General features: G+C 43.2%; 1 protein-coding gene across 11 annotated transcripts in view; it reads left to right on the plus strand.

The window, feature by feature from the left end:
• The window catches only part of RAPGEF2 (Rap guanine nucleotide exchange factor 2), a 336,977-nt gene that overhangs the window by 150,645 nt on the left and 162,034 nt on the right, over positions 1-24,298 (plus strand). For all 11 annotated transcript variants that reach the window (XM_040332432.1, XM_040332519.1, XM_040332527.1 and 8 more), the window contains exon 4: positions 2,773-2,856. In XM_040332432.1, the coding sequence (XP_040188366.1) occupies positions 2,773-2,856 (84 nt within the window). The remainder of the gene's footprint in view (positions 1-2,772; positions 2,857-24,298) is intronic.

Consider the following 24,298-nt stretch of genomic DNA (forward strand, 5'->3'; position numbering starts at 1 on the left):
TTATTTTCACAAAATGTGCTTAAGTGGAGATGGACAAGAAACATTTTGAGATAACTTGTGCATAAAAGACAGGTTAGGTAGGACATTGTTTCAGCATTCTAATTATCTGACGGACCTCTTCATTCTCCTGGCCTGTTCAGAAGGCAGTGTGAAAGTCATCCAGCAGCATATTTAATAATGCAAAGTGCAGGAGGGGCTATTCTATCTCTATCTTGCTCTCCCCAAAGGTGTATTATACCTCCTATTAAGTGAAGGATTGGCAAACTTGTATGGGAACCATGCCAGACCTGCACTGCAGTAAATCAAGCCTTGTTTCAGATCTTTTCCTATATAAAGTGTTTACTGCTAGAAGAGACTAAATAAATCCAAGGGCTTGCCATGCTCTCAATCAGATATAAAGGCGTGAGATGTTTTACTTACTGCAGACGCAAGAGAATTCACAATAAACATATTAATTAGGAATATTGAGACATGCACAGATTGTAGAAAGAAGAAACTTTTTATCATATTATACTTTTCTTAGGACATTTTTAAAAATTGATGTTTAGCTTATTAGTGGTGGTGGTGGGCTGAACCCAAAAATATCTTCTTGTATCAAATGTTAAATTTTTGGATATTTTGTTTTTTATTTTTTACCTTTTTGATTTGATTTTTGAGAAAACGATTTGATCTCATAGTAAAGAAGTTTTGTGGTTATTGGTAATTTTAAACATAAAAAGGAGAACATGTATAGACTAATACACCTCACTAACCGATCCGTGACTGCTGTTCCCTCTCTGCCAATCCCTTCACTGGCTTCCCCTACCTCACCGTGTAAAATTCAAAATGCTAACCATAATATACAAGGCCATTCACAACATACATCACCAACCTCATCTGCAGATATCGCCCAAATTGTCCCCTCCACTCCTCCCAGGACCTCCTGCTCTCTAGCGCCCTTGTTACCTCCTCCCATGCTCGCCTTCAGGACTTCTCCAGAGCCTCTCCTATCCTCTGGAACTCCCTGCCCTAGTATGTTCGATCAGCCCCTACCCTGTCCAACTTTAGGAGATACCTGAAAACTCATTTTTTCAAGGAAGCCTATACCACATCCACCTAATAACTGTCCCTGAGCCAACCCCATCACATCATTCTCTGCAGCTATTACCTTTTGTACCACCACCCCCTGTCTTTAGAATGTAAGCTTTATGAGCAGGGCCCTCCTGCACCTTCTGTATTGAACTGTACTGTAATTGTGTTGTCCCCCCTATACATTGTAAATCGCTGCATAAACTGTTGTCGCTATATAAATCGTGTATAATAATAATGTATATATCGTAGTTAATAGTTAACTTGAATAATTCAAATATAAATTGAATCTCAAGTTAAAATTGTTTAGTCACTGGGACAGAAATGAATGTCTCTAGTATATAGGAAGTGAAGCCATTCTGCTTGAAGTGATATTAAAGGTTAATTTTTTTTTAATTGTTATTTTTTAAATATGTTATGTTATACTTGACTGCTCTGTGCAATGGTTTTGCACAGAGCAGCGCCAAACCTCCTCCTTAGATTTCCCGCCAGCACTCCTTCTCTTCTCAGAGTGCCCCCATAGCAAGTGCTTGCTCCTGAGTCCCGCTCTGTGTGTCCTTAAGACACATAGAATGGGGCTTTTTGCCCTGCCCACAATCCCTCCTCACTGGCTGTGATTGACAGCAGTGGGAGCCAATGGCAGAGAGGCAGAGACCAGGGAGAGCAACCACTTTGTGAAGATCACTGGGCTTTGGGTAAGTATTGGGTGGGTGTTTACCTTCATGTATATAATGAATAGAGGTAAAACCTTCAACCTTTAGAACCACTTTAAGTTGAAATTTTGGGAGCAATAAATAAAAAACAGATGGAGGCTCTGACCTAAAAAATTTATAAAAAAAAGTCTGTAGTCTTGACGTTCGTTACATTGTGCCTGAATAATTTTGTCATGGATATATCATTACGTGCAAAGAATATAATTACATACATAGGTGCTTGTAAGTATATGTACCAGTCTGCATTTTCTCTTCCCTTAAGCACCTGTGCTTAGTAAATTAAGCAGAATAACGGAGCTTATTGTTTGAAAAGTCATGTCAATCAGCAAGTATATACGTATGAGCGGTTCCCACACTCTAATACAGTGGCTTGATTAAAGCATTTTGGCTCAGATACCTGGCCTTTAAACAGTAAAGCATTGTTGATGCAAGAAGAAAAAATAAAGGAAAATCCCCAGGAGCAGGCAGTCACGTGCATATACACAACCCAAGGGGCCATCTGATAACTGATATTGACCCTGGCACTTCCTCTGTGACCACTAGGTGGATAGACGCTCATATGTGACCACAGGCTGGGCTGTGATGCCTTCACTATCATAGGGCTTTTTCCCCTAAGCATAATGCTGAACATTAAACTTTGATGATATTCTAGGTAAGCTGCGCTGAAATACAAGTATTAAATGGTAGTGACAGGGGAAGTAGATGGGAGCCTAGTACTTGGAAAAATGAAGTTGAGAAATTGGGGAAATGTATGACAACACAATTTGTAGGTCTCACTTCCTATCTCGAATTCTCCTTTGTATTACCAGGCTTGAGCAATACACCCTGTCATCTTACAGTAGATATTAGATGAATTGTCTATGTATACATCCTGTGAAGTCATGTTGTTAAACACCAGACACAGAACTACAGATTTATAGCATATTTATTATGTTTCTAATATTATACTGTGCAGTACCTCTTTTGATTGGTTTTCTCTCTGTTATTTTAGCCCTGATGATATTGGTACCTGCTGGTATATCCTTTTATCTGGATCTGTGTTTATCAAGGAGTCCATGTTTCTCCCTAGGAGCAGGTAGGTAACCACCTTTTTACAGTGAATTGTTGAATATTTTTGTGTTCAGTCAGAATAATTTTTTTCACTTATCTGTTCAGTTCTTAGTACCTAATTCACTTTACCTAACCACAGTACAAGCATTTAATGTTGGCATTGTTTTCTTCACAAAGGTTTGGACTGGGAAGTAACTTAAAGCAGTCTGTACATGGTACAATTTTCTTTCCATGGGTTGCAGGCAGGGCTGCCCCAAGACATTGTGCTGCCTGTGTCTAAGAATGAAATGCTGCCCCCCCAAAAAAAATCACACCCACCAAAAGGCCCCCACGTCCATTATTTTATATCAGCTGGGAGCCCTGAGTGTTTCACTTGCCACTGTCTCCGGCCACTAGATGCAGCGTGTCACTTGCCACTGTCTCCGGCCACTAGATGCAGTGTGTCACTTTTCAGCAGATGCAGCATGTCACCTGTCAGCAGGTGCACCTTGTCACTTGCCACGTCGCTTTTCAGCAGATGCAGCTTGTCACTTGCCACATCACTTGTCAGCAGATGCAGCGTGTCACTTGCCTCGTCACTTGTCAGCGGATGCAGCGTGTCACTTGCCTCGTCACTTGTCAGCGGATGCAGCGTGTCACTTGCCTCGTCACTTGTCAGCGGATGCAGCGTGTCACTTGCCTCGTCACTTGTCAGCGGATGCAGCGTGTCACTTGCCTCGTCACTTGTCAGCGGATGCAGCGTGTCACTTGCCACATCACTTGTCAGCGGAGGCAGCGTGTCACTTGCCACGTCACTTGTCAGCGGATGCAGCGTGTCACTTGCCACGTCACTTGTCAGCAGATGCAGCGTGTCACTTGCCACGTCACTTTTCAGCGGATGCAGCGGGCCACTTGCCATATCACATGTCAGCGGATGCAGTGTGGCACTTGCCACATCACATGTCTGCGGATGCAGTGTGTCACTTGCCACATCACTTGTCAGCGCAATACTTCCTGCGCTTTGCAGTTTGTAAGAAACACTTCTGAATTTTTGCCCTGCCATTTAGCCTATCCTCTGCACCCAGAATTCACAAAGATACTTGCACCTCTTCTTACCCTCTTAAGAACTTGGGTCATTCAAGTAAACAGGTAATTTAACTCTGTAGACCAACAGATATTAGACTGGAAGCTCCAGTAGAGTTGATCGGTACTTGTGTGAAGGCATATTTTAAGTCACAGCACGCATGTCAAAGTCGCCTTTGCTGATCTTGTGCCAGCCACCTGTCTGCATACATTAGCAACCATGGGGGGGGGGGGGGGGGGTGTGTTAGAGGTGGAGATGATGGCATTTGCATAATGGTACTAGCAGTATAATCCACATTGAAAATCTCAAGGTTCCTGACATTCCGCAATGTAAAAACGGAAGTGTACATCAATTCCATTACAACTTGTACTTCCAAAAAGCAATGTCATTTTAATTTGTTCATCCCTCAGGAAACCATGCCAACACCTGAAAAGATAAATCATTTGGATTCTAGGTGACATAACCTAGAGCTGGCTGGCGAAATGCAGGCTTAATAATGTGCCCCGAGCCATTTTAATGTATGTAGTGCCACAAGCGGTTCCTGGAATATTTTACCTACACAACATGTCCACATTAAAAATCTCACATGGCTCCAGCGTCCAACCCGGCAGCTCATTCCCACTCACACATCACCCCTGGCCCTAGAGCCGTGTGGGAACTGCTTCCTCTCGTCCATGCCCACCCTGGACACATCTGTCCTGGCCCCAGAGTAGCCTGGGAGCCGCTTCCTCCCATCCATGCCCACCCCAGATGTGTCACCCCTGGCCCCAGAGTTTTGTGGGAGATGTAGTTAGATGAAGGGTGTGGTGTGGACACGATACAGATTGTATGGATGGCCAGTCAGTGTGTGCTCTGCTTCCTGGTGTGCCCATGGAGAGGGCTCTGCGTGACCTAGGAAAAGTATGTGGGCCGCTCAGGCTCGATAGGGAGGGGGTATGTACACAGTGCATCTGCTGCTGCTTCTAGAGTGCTTACAGGGGATGGAGCCTGTCCTGCAAAGGTTCAAGGAAGAAAGGGTAACCCCTAGAAGTCGCACATCTATGGTGTCCTACTGCAATAAATTAAGTGGCATCCTCAGCCTGGACTCCGACCAGGCTACGCCCCCATGCACACCACAGGTTCACTATCGCTACTGTAAACTAAAGACTTTTAAAACATCACTTGTGGAAAATTTTGGGCAATTTTAAAGCTTTGTGCAATTTTAAAGCTTGATATATTTGGCATCTGTTTTCATGATACAGGTTCATCTTTTATATTTACCAACAATTGGGTATTGGATTGTGTTTTGTGCACTAACAATAATTTAAGAGTCGGTTCACACTAGGGGGTTCACACTAGGGTGACACGACTTCCAGCGCGACTTTCAGAGGCGACTCCGACGCGACTTGAACATGAACCACAGGGCGATCTGGGGCGATTTACAACACAACTTGAAGTCGTCTCCAGGACAGGAGACTTTCCAGTGGCCAATAAAACAACAATCAGCTCTGGGAGAGGGAGGGGGAGGGAGGGGGCAGTTGAGGTTTGCCTGAGAAATGTATGTTATCTTCCTGGAAAGTCACTTCAGTTAAGACAGTGATCTGACTTCTGAGGCGACTTCCATTGAAATCAATGGGTACAAATCGCCTACAAGTCGGATTGAAGTAGTACAGGAACCTTTTCTGAAGTCGGATCGCCTTGAGTCGTGTGTATTAACACCGCTCCCATTCACTTCCATTGTTTTTCTCTACAGCGCGATTTGGGACGACTTGAGGCGACATGAAGTCGGATCGCAAGTCGCCCCAGTGTGAACCGGCTCTGAGTGTTTATTTACTGAAAGTATACATTTAATAAACAGCAGTTTAAATATCATGTGATACAAAAAAATTGCAGCTACTACAGATTTTTATTTTTCAGAGTGGTTTCAGAAAATATATAATGTTTTGTGTGTTTTATGTCTTCAGGCCTAATATGTGCATTTTAACCACTTAAGGACCACCGCATGTACATATACGTCCACAATATGGCACGTACAGGCACATGGGCGTATAGGTACGTCCTCGCCTATTAGCGGGTGGGGGGTCCGATCGGGACCCCCCCCGCTACATGCGGTGGTCGGGTCCGCTCGGGGAGCGATCCGGGACCACGGCGCGGCTATTTGTTTATAGCCGCTCCGTCGCGATCGCTCCCCGGAGCTGAAGAACGAGGAGAGCCATGTGTAAACACGGCTTCCCCGTCCTTCACTATGGCGGCGCATCGATCGCGTCATTCCCTTTATAGGGAAGACACGATCGATGACGTCATTCCTACAGCCACACCCCCAAACAGTTGTAAACACATACTAGGTGCACCCTAACTCCTACAGCGCCACCTGTGGTTAACTCCCAAACTGCAACTGTCATTTTCACAATAAAGAATGCAATTTAAATGCATTTTTTGCTGTGAAAATGACAATGGTCCCAAAAATGTGTCAAAATTGTCCGAAGTGTCCGCCATAATGTCGCAGTCACGAAAAAAATTGCTGATCGCCGCCATTAGTAGTAAAAAAAAAAAAAAAAAAAAAAATGCAATAAAACTATCCCCTATTTTGTAAACACTATAAATTTTGCGCAAACCAATCGATAAACGCTTATTGTGATTTTTTTTACTAAAAATAGGTAGAAGAATACGTATCGGCCTAAACTGAGGAAAAAAAATGTTTTTATATATGTTTTTGGGGGATATTTATTACAGCAAAAAGTAAAAAATATTGCTTTTTTTTCAAAATTGTCGCTCTATTTTTGTTTATAGCGCAAAAACTAAAAACCGCAGATGTGATCAAATACCACCAAAAGAAAGCTCTATTTGTGGGGAAAAAAGGACGCCAATTTTGTTTGGGAGCCACGTCGCACGACCGCGCAATTGTCTGTTAAAGCGACGCAGTCCCGAACTGTAAAAACACCTTGGGTCTTTAGGCTGCATATTGGTCCGGGGCTTAAGTGGTTAATAATGTTCAAAAAATGAAAACATGGCTCCAACAGGGGAGGGGCCAGTTCTGTCTCCATTGCTGTAGTATTTGTGGCCCATTAGGGCTGGCTTTCCATAGCACATCTGCAGATCCACAGCACTTCCATTTTTAACCTACTATGTGTGTGTGTGTTTGTATGTATGTGTGTGTGTGTATATGTATATATGTACATGTGTGTATATATATATATATATATATATATATATATATATATATATATATATATATATATATACACACAAATAGAAAACCGCTGCAAAGGGATTGTGCAGATACTTTTTGCTTTAGGTTATACATGAGGCTTTCTATTAACCTGATGTACTGTGGGAGGAGTAATCAAAACTGCAGTTGCATACAAGCTTCCCAGTCCAATAAAGGGCAGTATAAATTCATCTCTTTAATTTCTAGTTATTTCACTGTGCTGATTACAGTAAATTGTAATCAGGTTGCTACGGTTTACTGCACTTTGTAGATCATCACTATGTGTTTTTTTTTGCATATATCAAGAAGTCCTTAGTCATTTTTTTAAACTGTACTAGAAGCAATGCCATTTTTATTGGTTGAAGTGGTTTACAGTATTTAGCCTGTGCATCATTCTTCACGAATGCTCCCTTTGTTTCTTGGATTATATGCGTTTGTCGTGCATTCTTGCAGCACATTAACTTATAATTTAAATGTTGTTTGATATATTTACATTTTGATTTTCAAATCATATCTTTTCCCTGTGAAGGAGAACTAAATTCACAGATTCAATATATGAGCTATTTTACCTGCCAAATGCATTTTTATGTTTGACCATTCAGCCCTGAGATTTACAAAGTTTTATCGCACAGAGCAGTCTTTCTTTGCAGGGCGTGAGACCTGATATTTTCCCTCTGCAGTTCAGTAAACTAGCCATGCATGGGTAAATTTGGGTTGGTTCTTAATGAAGAGGCACATCAAGGCTCCTCTAGACTACCATCGATGACCACAAGGGGTTGTATCCCTGGGAGCCAACTTCCCCCTACAGAGACCGCCTTTCAAACCTTTCAGGGACCCTCATGCACAATGTGGCCTTCTCGTTGCCATTACTTTGTTATCCGGGTTGGCTGCCTTAACCTGTAAGGAGCCCTTTCTTGAATTGCACAAGGACAGTGTGGTATTGAGGCCCATGCCCTTCTTTTTACCTAAGGTGGTTTCTTTCACTTTAAATAGAACATGGTGCTCTCTCTCTCTTCTGCTCCAAAACATTTTAAGGAGGTCTCCCTCCACCGCTGGCAGCGGTATGATCTGTTTAAATTTATCTTGCAGCTACTGCCTCGCGTTGTCTGTCTGATGCAATTTTCATCCTTCCTGCAGGGTCTTCTGCGCTGTTCCTTTTAGCGATTTGGCTTTTCCTTCCCCTATGCTCCCTGTCCCCCCCCGCCTCCGTCCTTTTGGTCTGCAAACTTTTTGTTCTCTGCTCTCCTGATGAAGCTCCATGCTTCAAAATGTGTTGAGGGGTAACCTCACATTTGCTTATAATCAACTGATACCTCAGAGGACCTATTCTACGAGGGGGGGATCAGAAATGGAGTCACTATAATCATGTTCTATTAAGAAACAGACATTGATCTAGTGGAGATTGTATGCAGGGTATTATTTATGATGTGCCTGTGGGAATCAATATCATTGGTTTTATGAATTACACCTTGTGCGTGTGTTTTTTTTTTTACATGAATATAATGATATAATGATGTTTTTTAAATGATTGGTTTCATTTTTTTTTCCCTCAAAGTGTTTGGTGGTTATTTACCTGTAAAACATAGGCTCCACCCCTCTGCTCCTGTGTACATCTCTTTTTACCGCGTGCTACAAAACTGAAGCATGCTAAGAGTTGACAGGGTTTTGCTGTAGCTCTGATTGGTTGCCAGTGTCCATTCTTCTGAAAGTGACTGCATAACCCTATGTCTCTGAATATCCTCTTGTGTCCCTTTACAAGCGCCAATAAAGGGAGTTTTCAGGCAAGTCAAAAATCCTTTATTTTTATTTATTTTTTGATCCCCAGAAATACAAAGACAGTGCCTCTTCTGCACAGATATCCCAAGGAATCCGATCAATTCTGCTAAGGCTACTCTCTGTGAACTGCAGAACACCTCCTATATTTTATAGCGCCAAGGGTTTTAATAGAATTGTACTGAGATACGTGTGTGCTTTTTTGAGAATTGCTGCAATTATATGAAATCATGATGGGGTACAATGGAAAATGTTGTAAGACTGGCCACACACCTTCACATTTTCTGCCTTCAATCTTTTTTTTTTTTTCATATTTTGTTTGCAAGCAGATCCCACTCATAAATGAAACCTTAATGCTACGTTTTTTGTGTGCCATTAGTAATATTACTCCTGTGGTGTTCAAATTGCTTATGTGTTACATAGGCAAAATGAATCACTTCCCACTGAAGCATGATTCATGAACAAACCACTTGAATCACTGAAGGTCAATGAGAGCCAACATTTGGATTTGAAAGTTGAAGCTTTACATAGGTACATTAAATAAAGCTTACAACACAGTGACGGTGCATCACGCCCACCCTCCTCTGTGTAGATGGATAGATTTATGCATAGCCATGAATCTATCCATGGCCACTGTAGCCACCCCCAATTCAGGCGTCTGGCCCCCTTTTCGGCCGGGCACCTGATTCCCAGCGACAGGGGGTGTTTTTTAAAGCACCTGATTGGAGCCATAGGTTCTAATCGGCCCCTAAAATGTGTATTTGGAGCGCAAAGCATGGGCACAGGGGCTGCCTACGATGGGCACATATTCTGGGCACAGAGGCTGCATTTGATGGGTTTTTCCAGTTTTTTCCAGTTTGTTTGCCCCCCCCCCCCCCCTAAAAACAAATTGGGAGCCAGCCCGTGCTGCTACAACATAAAAGTCCTCTTTCACCTTTAAGAAAATATCTAGCCTGCAGCATGTATTTTTATTCATAAACCCGACTTGTAATAAGCAATCTTCCATCTATAAAAAGTAGATCATCTCCTCTAACTTAAAAAAAAAATATATATAATCCTAAATTCCTCTTCTCAACCCTCCTCCGCTTTTCTTCCTTGATTTAAAGCGGAGGTTCACCCTAATTGTCAAGTTTTGCTGTTTAAAAACCAGCAGCCATAGTACTGTATCTATCCGTTTTTATTTTTTTTAATAGGCCTCCTTACCTTGGAATGAGGGCCTTTTGTGAGCTGTCACTCACTTTTCCCCGCGGGAGTAGGCGTGGTTTCGAAAAAACCCCGATCAGCGCTATGTCTTCCGGGAGTGAGTCCTGAGAATCCCAGGAGACGCGCTGTGTTTCAAAACCCGCGGGTCACGTGACTAGTCTGGCTAGTCACAGCGGGGAGTGTCCTTTTCAGGACGCTGCCGGCCGTTGTCCTAGCAACTATGCAGTGTTGACGGCGCGGCTCGCCGTCACACTGCATAGTTGCTAGGACAACGGCCGGCAGCGTCCTGAAAAGGACACTTCCCCGCTGTGACTAGTCACGTGACCCGCGAGATATCGCGGGATTTCAAACACAGCGCGTCTCCTGGGATTCTCAGGAGACACCGCATCCCGGAAGATAATACAGGTGGGATTCAGAGTGCCAGCAGTTAAGATGGCAATGTCCATCATCAATTTTTATAAAATCTACTTTTGGGGGAAATAGTCCTGGTAGCGGCTGCGACTAGGAGACTGGTGAGTACAATTTTCGTTGTAACCATCAGGCTTTACAAAAACGTCTTTAAAAAAAAAAAAAACGTTTTCCCGCGGAACTACTGCTTTTAAGGAGTTTCACCTTGACGTCAGTCAGCCACTAGAGGGAGGTCACATGACCCCAGAGCAGCGCTGTAAAAGGAGGTATTTAGGACTATAATAATAATAATAATAATAATAATAAAAAAAAAAAAACCTGACACAGCGTACATTAGATCTTCATGAAACGGGAGGAGATACAAAGTAATGGGGTTAGGTATTTCAGCAGAAATAGCAGCAGGAGGGGAGGGGCCGGGAGATCAGCTCTCACTACACAGGCAGGGAGGGGGAGAGGGAGAGACTGTGGGATGATGGAAGGCACGTAAACTGATTATGGTATCATGGATCAGCAGCCATGATTACCGTAGCCAGTTCACATAAGGGGTACATATGAACATGCATGATCAACCAGGTATTTTAGAACAACGAAAAGGGCAAATTACAATGCAACAACACTATGCTGTTCATATTTATTTAAATTTTAATTTTTTGGGGGTTACAACCGCTTTACTGATATAGGCAGAAGTAAGCATCTCTGTTGGCTTAAAGTTTCCCTCTCTAACAGGCAGTCACACAGGTAATTTTTAGTGGTCACAGGCGGTCTGCATATGTCATTTGAAACTATTTTATGACGTTATAAAATGGCAGATCAGGCAACTCTGCTCCAACACACAGACATGGCCAGTTCCTCAGTCATATAGGGGAGATTTACTAAACTGGAACACATTATAACAAATGGGGCGAACTATTTCATCCAATGAATTTTCGCATAGTGTGTACACAACTTTCGACAGCCAAGTCCGACTTTTCGTACAAAAAATCCCGAAGGGACAATCTACAAAAAAAATTAGTACTGGAACAGAACGAACGATTTTCGTACGAGTAAAATCAGAAAATTAAGGACTGCGCATGATCAAAAACAATAAACAACAAAAAAAAAGCCTTTGTCATACAATAATTTTCGTGAGAATATTCGTACATATATTCGTATTTTTTTTCGCTTTCCGGGCTTGCTGTGAAACATCGAGAAAAATCAGGACGAACATTTGCTCTGTTTTCTTCTTGTGTACCCCACTTTAGAATCTGGTACAGGTGTGCAATGGTCGCCAATTGGCTTGTAACTTCAGCTGGTTCAATTAGGCCTTGGAAAAAAAACACCTGGAAGCTAATTGTTTTCTTTTATGCAGAGCTGTACCAGATTTTGCACAACCCAGGATTAGTAAATTCAACCCCCCCCCCCCCCCCTGTAGTGTTTCTTACAATTATGCAACAAGCTTGAGTGTATTTTTACTTTTGATAAAATTATTAATTTTCTACAAACACTTATGAATTGCCAGATATATTGAAGAACAATCGTTTTAGAATAAATACATTTTCAGTGTGATGGTAAAATGTACATGCAAAAATAGCACACGCTGAGGAATAATTGAATTTCCAGTTGTACAAAATATTTCAGTAAACAAATAATAAGAGATGAAGAGCTATGAGAAACAGAGGGTTAAATATACAGTATACGGTTAAGGCCCCTCCACACGAGGCGGACCCCCGTCACTAGGGAGTCCGCCTGCTCCTGCCAGCTTAGCGGGAGATCAGTCCGTTTATCTCTGCTGAGCTGGCGGATGACAAGCTCCTCTCTGCTCACTGACCGGGGAGGGGCTTGTCGGGCGCCGCTGTCTCCTATGGAGATATCTGATGAAAATGGACAGCATGTCCGTTTTAATCGGATCTCATCCGATCTGCCATGGACGGATGGGGACGTATCCCCATACATCTGTTTTTATTGGATCGGGTCGGATGTCAGCGGACATGTCTTCGCTGACATCCGACGCTCCATAGAAATGCATGGAGGTGGCCGTTCAGGTCCGCTGTCAAAACTGACAGGCGGACCTGAACGGTCTGTCTGTGTGAAAGGGGCCTAAAGTAGCAACTGCATTCTTCTTGGGAAAAGGATCCCCCTACCTATCCATAAAAGAAAATACATAAAACACACATGAGACCCCTGCACTCACCATGTTTTTTGATTTATACGGTATGCTGGCAAGCCCAGAGTTCTCATAGATGCTATATATAAGGTCTATGCAGTAGACATGGTCACCATCAACCTTACAAATGTTGAGTCTGATCCCATCTCTGCTTTGAATCTATATTGATTGAGAGGATATTTATTGCAGTTTGCACTGATATGGTGATAATTGTTTTTGCTGGTTAGGACACAGGACATACTAAGTAAAGCCTCGTACACACGATCGGATTTTCCGACAGGAATTGGTGTGATGACAGCCTGTTGCTGAAAATCAGTCCCGTTGTATGCTCCATCGGACAATTGTCAAATTTTCTGCAGACAAAGTTGGATGGCAGGTTTTTAAAATTTTCTGTAGACATAAGTCCAAAAGTACAAACACGCATGCTCGAATCAATGCTCGCCAAGCAGAAGGTGCACAAAGGTGTGGCGCTCGAGCTGAAAAACCACATAGTACGTCTAGTACAGGGATCCTCAAACTACGGCCTCCAGCTGTTGTATAACTACCATCCCATGAGGCATTGTAACACACTGACATTCACAGACATGATGGCCGTAGTTTGAAGGCCCATGTCTAGTACGTCACTACGTTTGCGTTGTTGGCCGACAATTGTGTGCCATTTGTATGCAAGACAAAATCCAGGCACACTCCCTTCGGACAAAAGTCAGATGCTTTGTCTGCGGAATATCCGATCGTGTGTACGAGGCTTAAGAGTGACAACATGAAGCAGCTAACATTCACATTTGTGCATATCTATGCTTGGGTCACCATAATTGGTATCTTTTACCACAGATAGTTACAAAGGCGTTCTTAATATAATTTAACAGTTAGTTACCAATAGAATTGTGATGTTTAAGCCATTCTTCTACGCAGCATACAGCTTGTGTGCCGTTCTGTGGGTATCAAAATGGGAAGCCTAGAGAACTAGTCCTTAATTCCTCAGCCAAGATGTTTGAGTAATAAACTCTGTCAGTGACTGGTTCGTAAAGGAGAGTGCACTGCAGGATGCCAACTGAACTGAGAGGAGGGGGGCTGCTCTTTCTGGAGACTGCTTTCTTAAAGATCTGAGGAGACGCCACACAGAGACTGGCAATGGAGGGTAAAAAGGCTTTTGACAGAGTACTGTAGAGCTTTCAGCAGGAGGACACATGAGAAATGGCCATGTCACTTTGCTATGAAGAGGTCACTGGAGATGGAGCAGAAACCTCAGGGCAGACTCCTGACTGAAGCGTGTCAGAGAAATAGGAAGAGATTTAGTGGCGCATCAGCAAAAGAGGAACTCAAAATAGCACAACTTCCCAACACTTGACTGTTCCCCTATACACACTGAGATTCTGCCTGCTCTGGCAAGTTTTCCATCCAACGTTGTCAGCATTACATTTATAATGTTAATATTTACTTTGCCATTTTCATTTCTTTGAAGTTCTGACTGTCTTGTAGCAGGACCTCCAATATAGTGTTGTGTTGTGTTGTGTTGTGTTGACTCTCAAAGGGTTTTTTTCTCATTTTAATTTTACTTTTATCGCACGGAAGGAGGATAATATGGTGAACCTTTCCCTCTGCTCTGAAAAAATTCCACACAGTTCTGCCTTGCCAGTGATAGACAGCAGTGGGTGAATTTTATTGCCGCTATTGGGATGAATAGCAAATTCACTCACTGCTGTCCACTATCAATCACAAGGCTAGGCATGCATGATGAAGAACTAGACTCTGAGTTCCCCATCAGGCTTTGCCACTATAAGTGTGCAGTGTGGTTGCTAGGACGCTAGCAGCCTGCATCCTGGAAAACCAATTTAAGTGTTACTAAACCCACAACAGTAGAATGCTTGCTATAATCACTGTGGAACCTAAGGGGTTAATCCTCCACATAGTGTAAAAAGGCTGTTGGATCCTGTCTTCTCTAATCCTCCTCTTCTTCCACTGTCCCCAAAGGACAGTCAGAGGAGAATGAAACCTCCTCATACAAGCTTTAACTAGACACTGATAGAAATCGTAAGACTTCTTTATACTTCTGATGAGAAAGGGTATTTAGCAGTTTATATTTACTAAAATAATGTAATTTCCATGCTCTGTGTATTGTGGGAGAACAGATATAGTAAATGCAGGGTCGTGGGTTTAGCAATACCTTAAATGCGCTTGTATACCTAATTTTTTTTTTACACACCTGAAAGGCATAATGAGCTAGTATGCACCGCATACTAGCTCATTATGAAATACTTACCTTGGAACGAGGTGTAGAGAACTTACCTGGTCCACGCCGAGTGAGATGTCGTCTTGCCTCGGCGTGTCTTCCGGGTATCGCCGCTCCAGCGATGTGATGGCTTGAAGCGACAATGTCGTCACTCCCGCGCATGCACACGGGAGACCCTCATTCCGGCAAGGTCCGGCGGCTGCCGGCCCTTTAGCCGAGGATCCCCGCTGGCATGTGCCTCTGCAATCAGCGGCACATTGCGAGGGAATATCTCCTAAACCAGGGATCCTCAAACTACGGCCCTCCAGCTGTTGCGGAACTACACTCCAAGTGAGGCATTGTAAAACGTCTGAGCATTCGACAGACATGACTAGGCATGATGGAATTGTAGTTCCTGAACAACTGGAGGGGCGTAGTTTGAAGACCCATGTCCTAAACCGTACAGGTTTAGGAGATATTCTTTATACCTACAAGTAAGCCTTATTATAGGCTTACCTGTAGGTAAAAGTGGTAGTAAAGACTTACTACCACTTGAAGTTAATTAACACGCAGCAGCACCCCTGCCCCCATATACTGTATCTGTATGAGCATGGTGCTAATGTGCAGTTATTCATGCACCAGCGTAGGGGCAGCCAATTTACTTGAAGGACGCATAGAGCTGTGCAGAATAGTTTGTGATTTGATGACAGCCCAGCAATACAGGTGGGGGGGATGCATGAAGGTCCTACTTTAAAATGATTGTAAACGATCATTGTAAAACAATCCATTCAGTTTAAAATGGACATGAAAGGCCAAAAACATTTGTGTGTGTGTGTGTGTGTGTGTGTTGTGTGTATGTGTGTGTGTGTGGTTATATATATATATATATATAATATATATATATATATATATATATATTATATATATAAATATATATATATATATATATTATACCCTTTTCCCCTTTGTTTTATAAGTGTTCACATTCCCTCTGTTCTCAGCTGCATAAGAGCTGGGGTAGGAGGAGCAGCAGCACACTGAGCTCCCCAGTGAATGGCTGTGAAGTCGGGGCGTGTCAGGACAAGTCTGATCATTGGAGGAGAGTAACACGGGAAGTAACTGGCCATGTGTGTGTGTCGTCCTGCTTGGTGTGGTCAGTTTTTAATAGAAAAGCAGATGGACTGGCAGGATCACCATGGATTTCACATAAAGAAAGCAATACAAAGAGAAAAGGATCATTTCTTTCCTCTTTGAATGTGTTGCAGCTGTAGCGCACGTCTGGATTTCCCTAACAAAACTATCGTAATCCTTTTATAATTTGGTGCAGACCATTTTAATGAGACCATATCACTACAAAAGTGTTTAATGTTTTTTTGTATTGGCCTCAATGTGCTCAAAGGAAAAAAAGCCAAAATACGAATTTCTAATTTGTATGCAGTATATGGGCTTCTATATATGTGTAAGAAAAATGGCTGCGCTGCAATATAAAATTAAATGTGCAAAAAATGATATAACATAAAAAATGGTATTGAAACCAAAAAACACCCTACGTGTGTGTTAAAGATCACCTACTCTTCCCCTTAAGAGAGGAAGTAGGTATAAATAATGGATTGAATCCTAAAACCCAATGAGACCGTTCCTGTCAGTGGAATATCTGGATGACACTCGCTACTCACAAGAAACTGTCACTTCTATGTGCGATTTGTAACAAAATGTGCAAATAAATGACAGTGTAAACAAAAAATAGAAATGTAGTCCAAAATAAAGTCCAATATATCCAGTGCTCATAAGTTCCATTCCAGACGTGAAATGCTGTGATGGTAAACAAAACACCAAGAAAGATGTGATAATCCCCAATGGATAGAAAAGCCGCCACCACAGGAATCGCTGCGGCTTACCGATTCCTTGATCTCATGAACGAGATCAAAACAGCTTATGGTCAAATCCCCATATTTTTGCTCTTTTTCTGAATATGTTCAGGTGTTTTAAAAAGCCTTGCAGGATTTAAATGTAATTTTTGTATGTGCACACGGGACTCTGGAAATATCAATCGAATATCTGGAAATGTTCAAATTTGGCGGCTTGCCATATATATACTTCTATACATGATGAGAGCCATAGTGAGAAGTGCATTTTTTAGAAACAAATGTGCCTGCATTGCCTGAAAGATTGGCGGATTGAGTTTCCACTCGTACTGGGATCCATTTGTATGGGAAATAGAGGAACTGGTCTGGGAAGAGCAGAGACCGTGGCTGGGTTATGTGCCATAAGCTGTTTTGATCTCGTTCATGAGATCAAGGAATCTGGTAAGCGGCAGCGATTCCTGTGGTGGCGGCTTTTCTATCCATTGGGGATTATCACATCTTTCTTGGGTGTTTCGTTTACCATCGCAGCATATGGTTGGATATATTGGACTTTATTTTGGACTACATTTCTATTTTTTGTTTACACTGTCATTTATTTGCACATTTAGTCACTGAACTGCCGTGAAGCTCTGGTTCCTGATTTGAATCCCCAAGGGGTGCCATCTGCATGAATGTTGTATGTTTTCCATATGTTTGTACCTGCTTTCCTCCTGGTGCTTCGGTTTCCGCCCACAATCCAAAAACATACTGGCCAAGTTGATTGTCTTCCTCCTAAGACTTCTTCTAGTGCCTGTATGGGCATCAAAGTGGATCAAAGAGGGGGGAGGGGCGCACAACTATGTAAATACTCGAGATTCAAAGCTCTGCTATACTGTTGGAAAAACTTTTAGAATCCCCTTACAGATTTCCACATTTATCCAGTCATTTGTTTTAAATTGATTTGAATTATCTTCACGCGTTCAGCATTTGAAACATTTTGTCATATACAACATTCCTTATTACATAGAATTTTTGCTAGTACCACTTCATGAAAATAATCTTTCTTTGAATAGTCCTTTTTCCCTACAAACCAATACTTCTCCTTTCTTACTTCCCTATTGCTTCTGTTTAATGTCCTTATTTTCAAGTTGTTTGTTTAAAAGTACATACTCTTTATTCTTACTACTTTAAATGCATTTCTGGGAACAGTGCACATCCCATTTGGGTCATTTTATAGGGATCAGTGCCCCTATCCTGAAGCTGCAGTTACTGATGTAATCACATGAAATCTGGTATTGCATATGGCAATATATAGTGTTCTTTATTGGGGTCTACTCTGTTACAGTGGCTGGACTATTGTCCTAATAGTTCTACAAATTGGGGTCCTAATTTTTATTACTTCCATAAGAAAAAAGAAGTAATTTCTGTCTTAACTAAACTGGCTGCTGGTGTCTGAGCTACACTGTATTACCAAAAGTATTGGGCTGCTTGCCTTTACACGCACATGAACTTTAAAGGCATCCCAGTCTTAGTCCCAGTCCAAATCATTCGCTGGTTATGGGGTTATCTTTTAGGGGTTGGGTTTGGCCCCTTGGTTCTAGTTAAGGGATCTCTTAAAGTGGAGGTTCACCCAAAAACGTAATTTTTAACATTAGATTAAGGCTAATTTTGTGAAGGGGAATCGGGTGTTTTTTTTTTAAATCGAACCAGTACTTACCGTTGTAGAGCGCGATCTTCTCCGCCGCTTCCGGGTATGGGCTGCGGGACTGGGCGTTCCTATTTGATTGACAGGCTTCCGACGGTCGCATACATCGCGTCACGATTTTCCAAAAGTAGCCGAACGTCTGTGCGCAGGCGCCGTATAGAGCCGCACCGAAGGTCGGCTTCTTTCGGCTACTCGTGACGCGATGTATGCGACCGTCGGAAGCCTGTCGGAAGTCTGTCAATCAAATAGGACAAGCCAGTCCCGAAGACCATACCCGAAGCGGCGGAGGAAGATCTATCTCTAAAACGATAAGATACGGCTTCGATTTAAAAAAAAAAAACACCCGATTCCCCTTCACAAAACGAGCCTCAATCTAATGTTAAAACATTTTTTTCGGGTGAACTCCCGCTTTAAGGCACCAGCATACTAAGACATTTTAGACAATTTCATGCTCCCAGCTTTGTGGGAACAATTTGGGGATGGCTTTTTCTGTTTCCACATGACTATGCACCAATGCACAAAGCAAGGTCCATAAAGACATGTATGAGCATGTTTGGGGTGGGGAACCTCACCGGATAGAAACTCTTTGGGATTAGTTAGAGCAGAGACTGTGAGCCAGGCATCTCTATAGAAGGCTAAGGTTAAGCCCAATAAAACAATTGTATAGTTCTAGATGTACCAAGGAAAGGTTTATAATTACTGATGGTTTTCATTGCTGTCTTTGGCCCCATTGGAGAATTTCTCCAGCTGGGCAAAACCCACTTATGTTTATTACGATGTGAAGGGTTTGAATCTCTGAGTGAAGGGGAATCTGACCAATGGGATAAAGAAGACAAATACTCACAGATGGGAAGAGAGAGGAGTACTTACAAAACACATCCATGTCTCTGATATAGATAGATTACAGAACAAATGTTATATAAAGGCTCATTGTTGCCTTCACATATTGCTTCCAGGATCCCCAAAACGCAAGACAAATCTTAGGCAAAAAAGCAAATTGGGCTTAGAAAGTCGATCCTCGGTTTGTTCGCTTTTCCCTGCCAAAACGCTCTATTGGTCACTACAATGGAAATCGGTGTACACTAATACAAAGGTTTGGGAAAAGGCAGTCATTGATGTAACTAAACTCAGCTGGGATGTGTAAATAAACGCCTACGTAATGGCACAAGGGGAAACAGATGCAGGATGGTCGCACATTTTTAGGTGCCTGTGCTTCATGTAACTAGTTTTGTCTTTGAAACCTTAAGGGAAAGTCACATTGACCTGGGCTCTTCTGTGTTACAATGAAGTGTTTGCCACATCCCTGGAAGAAAGCAGTAGCTTCTTTCTGCTGTGGTTTTGAAGTGCTTTTAAGGCTGTTTATTAACTGCAGCAATACAGCTGTTACCTTATGGAACAGAGCAATACTCTATCAATACTATAAGTCACCAGCAGGTGGCAACTTGTGTAAAATCTGTAATCATAGATCCCATGACTTGTTACTTAATACATAAAGACATCATAGAAAGACGGTGGGTTTCCAGTAGGGCTGCAACTAACAAATATTTTCATAATCGATTAGTTGGCCGATTTATTGTTTCAATTAATCGGATAATAGTCTTAAAATTTTTTTGTTGTTGGGCAGATTACAAAACACGAATTGCCGCAAAAACACATTACATGCTTTTCTGCAGCTTCTCCATTGAAGTATATTGTACTAAAAAAAACAAAATAGCACAGTTTTGCGTTAAAAAGTCCTTGCCCTTCCACATCCATGATTTTTTTTTTCAGCTGCTGCGTATTTGGAATGTGTCCCATAGGAAAACATGTAAATGAACTGTAGTGCGTTTCTGCAAAAAGGACCAAAAAACAGAGGTGTGAACCCAGGCCTGAGGTGTTTAGTAACATAATGGGGTTAAAATACAAAAATAAGTACAAAGAGTAAATACTCACTACTGTAAGGGGTTATTTTTTTTACTGTGGGACAGTGAAAGTAATATTTACAGTAGCGATTTGCTTTTTTGTACTATAAAGGGATAATTTTAGTTTTTTTTAACCCCATTATGTTACTGGGCCATTAATCGATTATGAAAATTGTAATCGATTAATTTCATAATCGATTAGTTGTCTCGGCCCTAGTTTCCAGTTGTGACAACTTAGCCCTTTCACACTGGAGCACTTATAAACACAATGGCCCGGATTCAGGTAGATTTGCCCCTTAGTTACGGAGGCGCAGGGCAGCGTTTTTGTCCTGCGCCCCCGCAAATTTCCTGCGCTACCCGCGATTCACGGAGCAGTAGCTCCGTAAATTGCGTGTGCGCTGTGTAAACTTGCCCTGCGTAAAGGCGCCTAATGTAAATGATCCCGTAGGGGGCGGGAATCATTTAAATTAGGCGTGCTCCCGCGCCGAGCGTAGAGCGCATGTTCCGTCGGGAAACTTTCCCGACGTGCATTGCGGCAAATGAACGTGAATGGCGTCCAGCGCCATTCACGAATCACTTACGCAAATTACGTAAAATTCGAACGTTGCGACGCGGGAACGACGGGTATACTTTAGCATTGGCTGCCCCTGCTATTAGAAGGGGCAGCCTTACGCTAAACACGCCGTACGGAAACAACGTAAATTGCGTACGCAGGGCTCGCGCAACATTGTGAATCGGTGTTAGTATGCAATTTGCATACTATACGCTGAGCACAATGGGAGCGCCCCCTAGCGGTCATCGCAAGAATGCAGCCTAAGATATGCGTGGCATAAGAGCCTTATGCCACGCAGATTTTAGGCTGCAGTCGGCGTTACGATGTTCCTGAATCAGGAGCATTCGTAACGCCGGGGCAAGTAAAGCAATTGCGCTGTGTAACCTATGGTTACACAGGCACAATTGCTTCTTGAATCCGGCCATTATGCATTTTTCAACATGCTTTTAATGCATTCCTGGTTTGCTGACTCCCAGCATATTAAACACATCCGGGTGACTCAAGAAATACGCCAAAAATGTAGATGTGGTGCGCTTTTGATGCACTTTTGATATGTTACCATTGACTCACGATGAAAAGTGTATTTTTGGGTCGCTTTTGAAAAGCGTACCAAAGATGCCGCATGCAGTCCATGTGAACAGGATTTAAAGGGGTATCGCTTTCATATGCTTTGTGTGACAAAAACACACCAATGTGAAAGCGGTTTTATTTTCACAGCTGCTTTGTTACTCCTGTACTGTAGTACGTCTTCCCCCTTTTTGCTGTATCCCCCTAAGTTTCTGTGACAATAGTTTGAATGTTTAGGAAGTCTGACCCTGACGCTGGGCCCTTGTGCCCTTTTTGTGCCCTGCCACATAATCATGAATTGATAACAAACAGCTGTCAGACGCAGTTGAGCTCATGAATCTGGTATGCGTTGGCTATGTGGATGTAACATGTGCATCACTGTCGGATGCTGCTGGGGCAGGAAATGAAGTGTATGATGGAATTTTGTCCCAGTTTGTTTTATTTTAGCCCCAAAGTGTATGGGAAGCTGAGTCGGTAGTGCTAGCCAGTAGCCTAGTAAAGCATCCAGTTACTATTTTACTTGTATTTTCTATCTGCAGTCTACGCTCAGCATGTCCTTGGACTGTGCACAGGCCACCCACAATGATCAAGTGGCATGATGCCCTAGAGCAGGGGTCTCCAAACTTTTTACTTCGAGGGCCACATTCTATATTATACACATATTCGCGGGCCGGAAAAATCATTCATAAATAAATCCACAGTAAAAGAGTGAAATATAATTTGACTTACTGCTGACAGCAGGACTGCATGGTGCTCCTGTATCCTTTGCTGGCACCTAAACGCTGGAGCATCATGCAGTGGGGCTAAACTTCCAGTGTGCATGAGGCTTTACATGCGTTTTCCCCATCGTGTTCCCCTTACATCTGTGTCGCCATCATTTCTCCAAACATCCATGTCCCCATCATGTTCCCCTTTAAATCCGTGTCCCCATCATGTTCCCCCTAAATCCGTGTCCCCATCATGTTCCCCCTAAATCCGTGTCCCCATCATGTTTCCCCTAAATCCGTGTCCCCATCATGTTCCCCCCTAAATCCGTGAGCCCCAACATGTTCCCCCTAAATCCGTGTGTCCCATCATGTTCCCCCTAAATCGTGTCCCCATCATGTTCCCCCTAAATCCGTGTCCCCATCATGTTCCCCTTAAATCCGTGTCCCCATCATGTTCCCCTTAAATCCGTGTCCCCATCATGTTCCCCTTAAATCCGTGTCCCCATCATGTTCCCCAAACATCTGTGTCCCCATCATGTTCCCCAAACATCTGTGTCCCCATCATGTTTCCCAAACATCTGTGTCCCCATCATGTTCCCCAAACATCTGGTGTCCCCATCATGTTCCCCAAACATCTGTGTCCCCATCATGTTCCCCAAACATCTGTGTCCCCATCATGTTTCCCAAACATCTGTGTCCCCATCATGTTTCCCAAACATCTGTGTCCCCATCATGTTTCCCAAACATCTGTGTCCCCATCATGTTTCCCAAACATCTGTGTCCCCATCATGTTTCCCAAACATCTGTGTCCCCATCATGTTTCCCAAACATCTGTTCCCCATCATGTTTCCCAACATCTGTGTCCCATCATGTTTCCCAAACATCTGTGTCCCCATCATGTTCCCCAAACATCTGTGTCCCCATCATGTTCCCCAAACATCTGTGTCCCATCATGTTCCCCCAAACATCTGTGTCCCATCATGTTTCCCAAACATCTGTGTCCCCATCATGTTCCCCAAACATCTGTCTCCCCATCATGTTCCCCAAACATCTGTGTCCCCATCATGTTCCCCAAACATCTGTGTCCCCCATCATGTTTCCCAAACATCTGTGTCCCCATCATGTTCCCCCAACATCTGTGTCCCCATCATGTTCCCCAAACATCTGTGTCCCCATCATGTTCCCCTTAATCCGTGTCCCCATCATGTTGCCCCTATAAATCTGTGTCCCCATCATGTTTCCCAAACATCTGTGTCCCCATCATGTTCCCCAAACATCTGTGTCCCCATCATGTTCCCCAAATATCTGTGTCCCCATCATGTTTCCCAAACATCTGTGTCCCATCATGTTCCCCAAACATCTGTGTCCCCATCATGTTCCCCAAACATCTGTGTCCCCATCATGTTCCCCTTTAATCCGTGTCCCCCATCATGTTCCCCTTTAATCCGTGTCCCCATCATGTTCCCCTTAAATCAGTGTCCCATCATGGTTCCCCTTAAATCCGTGTCCCCATCATGTTCCCTTAAATCCGTGTCCCATCATGTTCCCCTTAAATCCGTGTCCCCATCATGTTCCCTTAAATCCGTGTCCCCATCATGTTCCCCTTAAATTCCGTGTCCCCATCATGTTCCCCAAACATCTGTGTCCCCATCATGTTCCCCTTAAATCCGTGTCCCCTTCATGTTCCCCTTAAATCTGTGTCCCATCATGTTCCCCAAACATCTGTGTCCCCATCATTTCCCAAACATCCGTGTTCCCCTACATCAGTATCCCCAACATTTTCCCCATCATTTTGTGTTCCCATCATTCATCAGTCTCCCTGCAACCCCCATCAGCCCCCACATTTGAGTCTCCATCAGAGCCATCAGGCCCCCCCCCCCCTCACCACACACACACACGTTTGTCTCCCAATCAGCCTCCCCCAATGTCTGTGTCCTCATAAGAGCCATTAGCTCCCCCCTTCCAATTTCTGTGTCCCCATCCAGAGCCATTCAACTCACCCCCCACATGTGTAACCATCACAGCCCCCCTCCTTGCATGTGTACTTTGATTCATACCAGCGCGTCACGGACGTTACACTGGCTTGTGCTGACCTGCTGCAACCTCCCGACCCCCACCCCTCTGGTATTACACGCTGGTTAACAGCGAGGCAGGAGGCGGGACCCGGGGAGGTGGCAACAGGTCTGCATTAAAGCACCTCATTG

This window comes from Rana temporaria, chromosome 1 (genome assembly GCF_905171775.1).
Source record: "Rana temporaria chromosome 1, aRanTem1.1, whole genome shotgun sequence".
Classification (NCBI taxonomy): domain Eukaryota; kingdom Metazoa; phylum Chordata; class Amphibia; order Anura; family Ranidae; genus Rana; species Rana temporaria.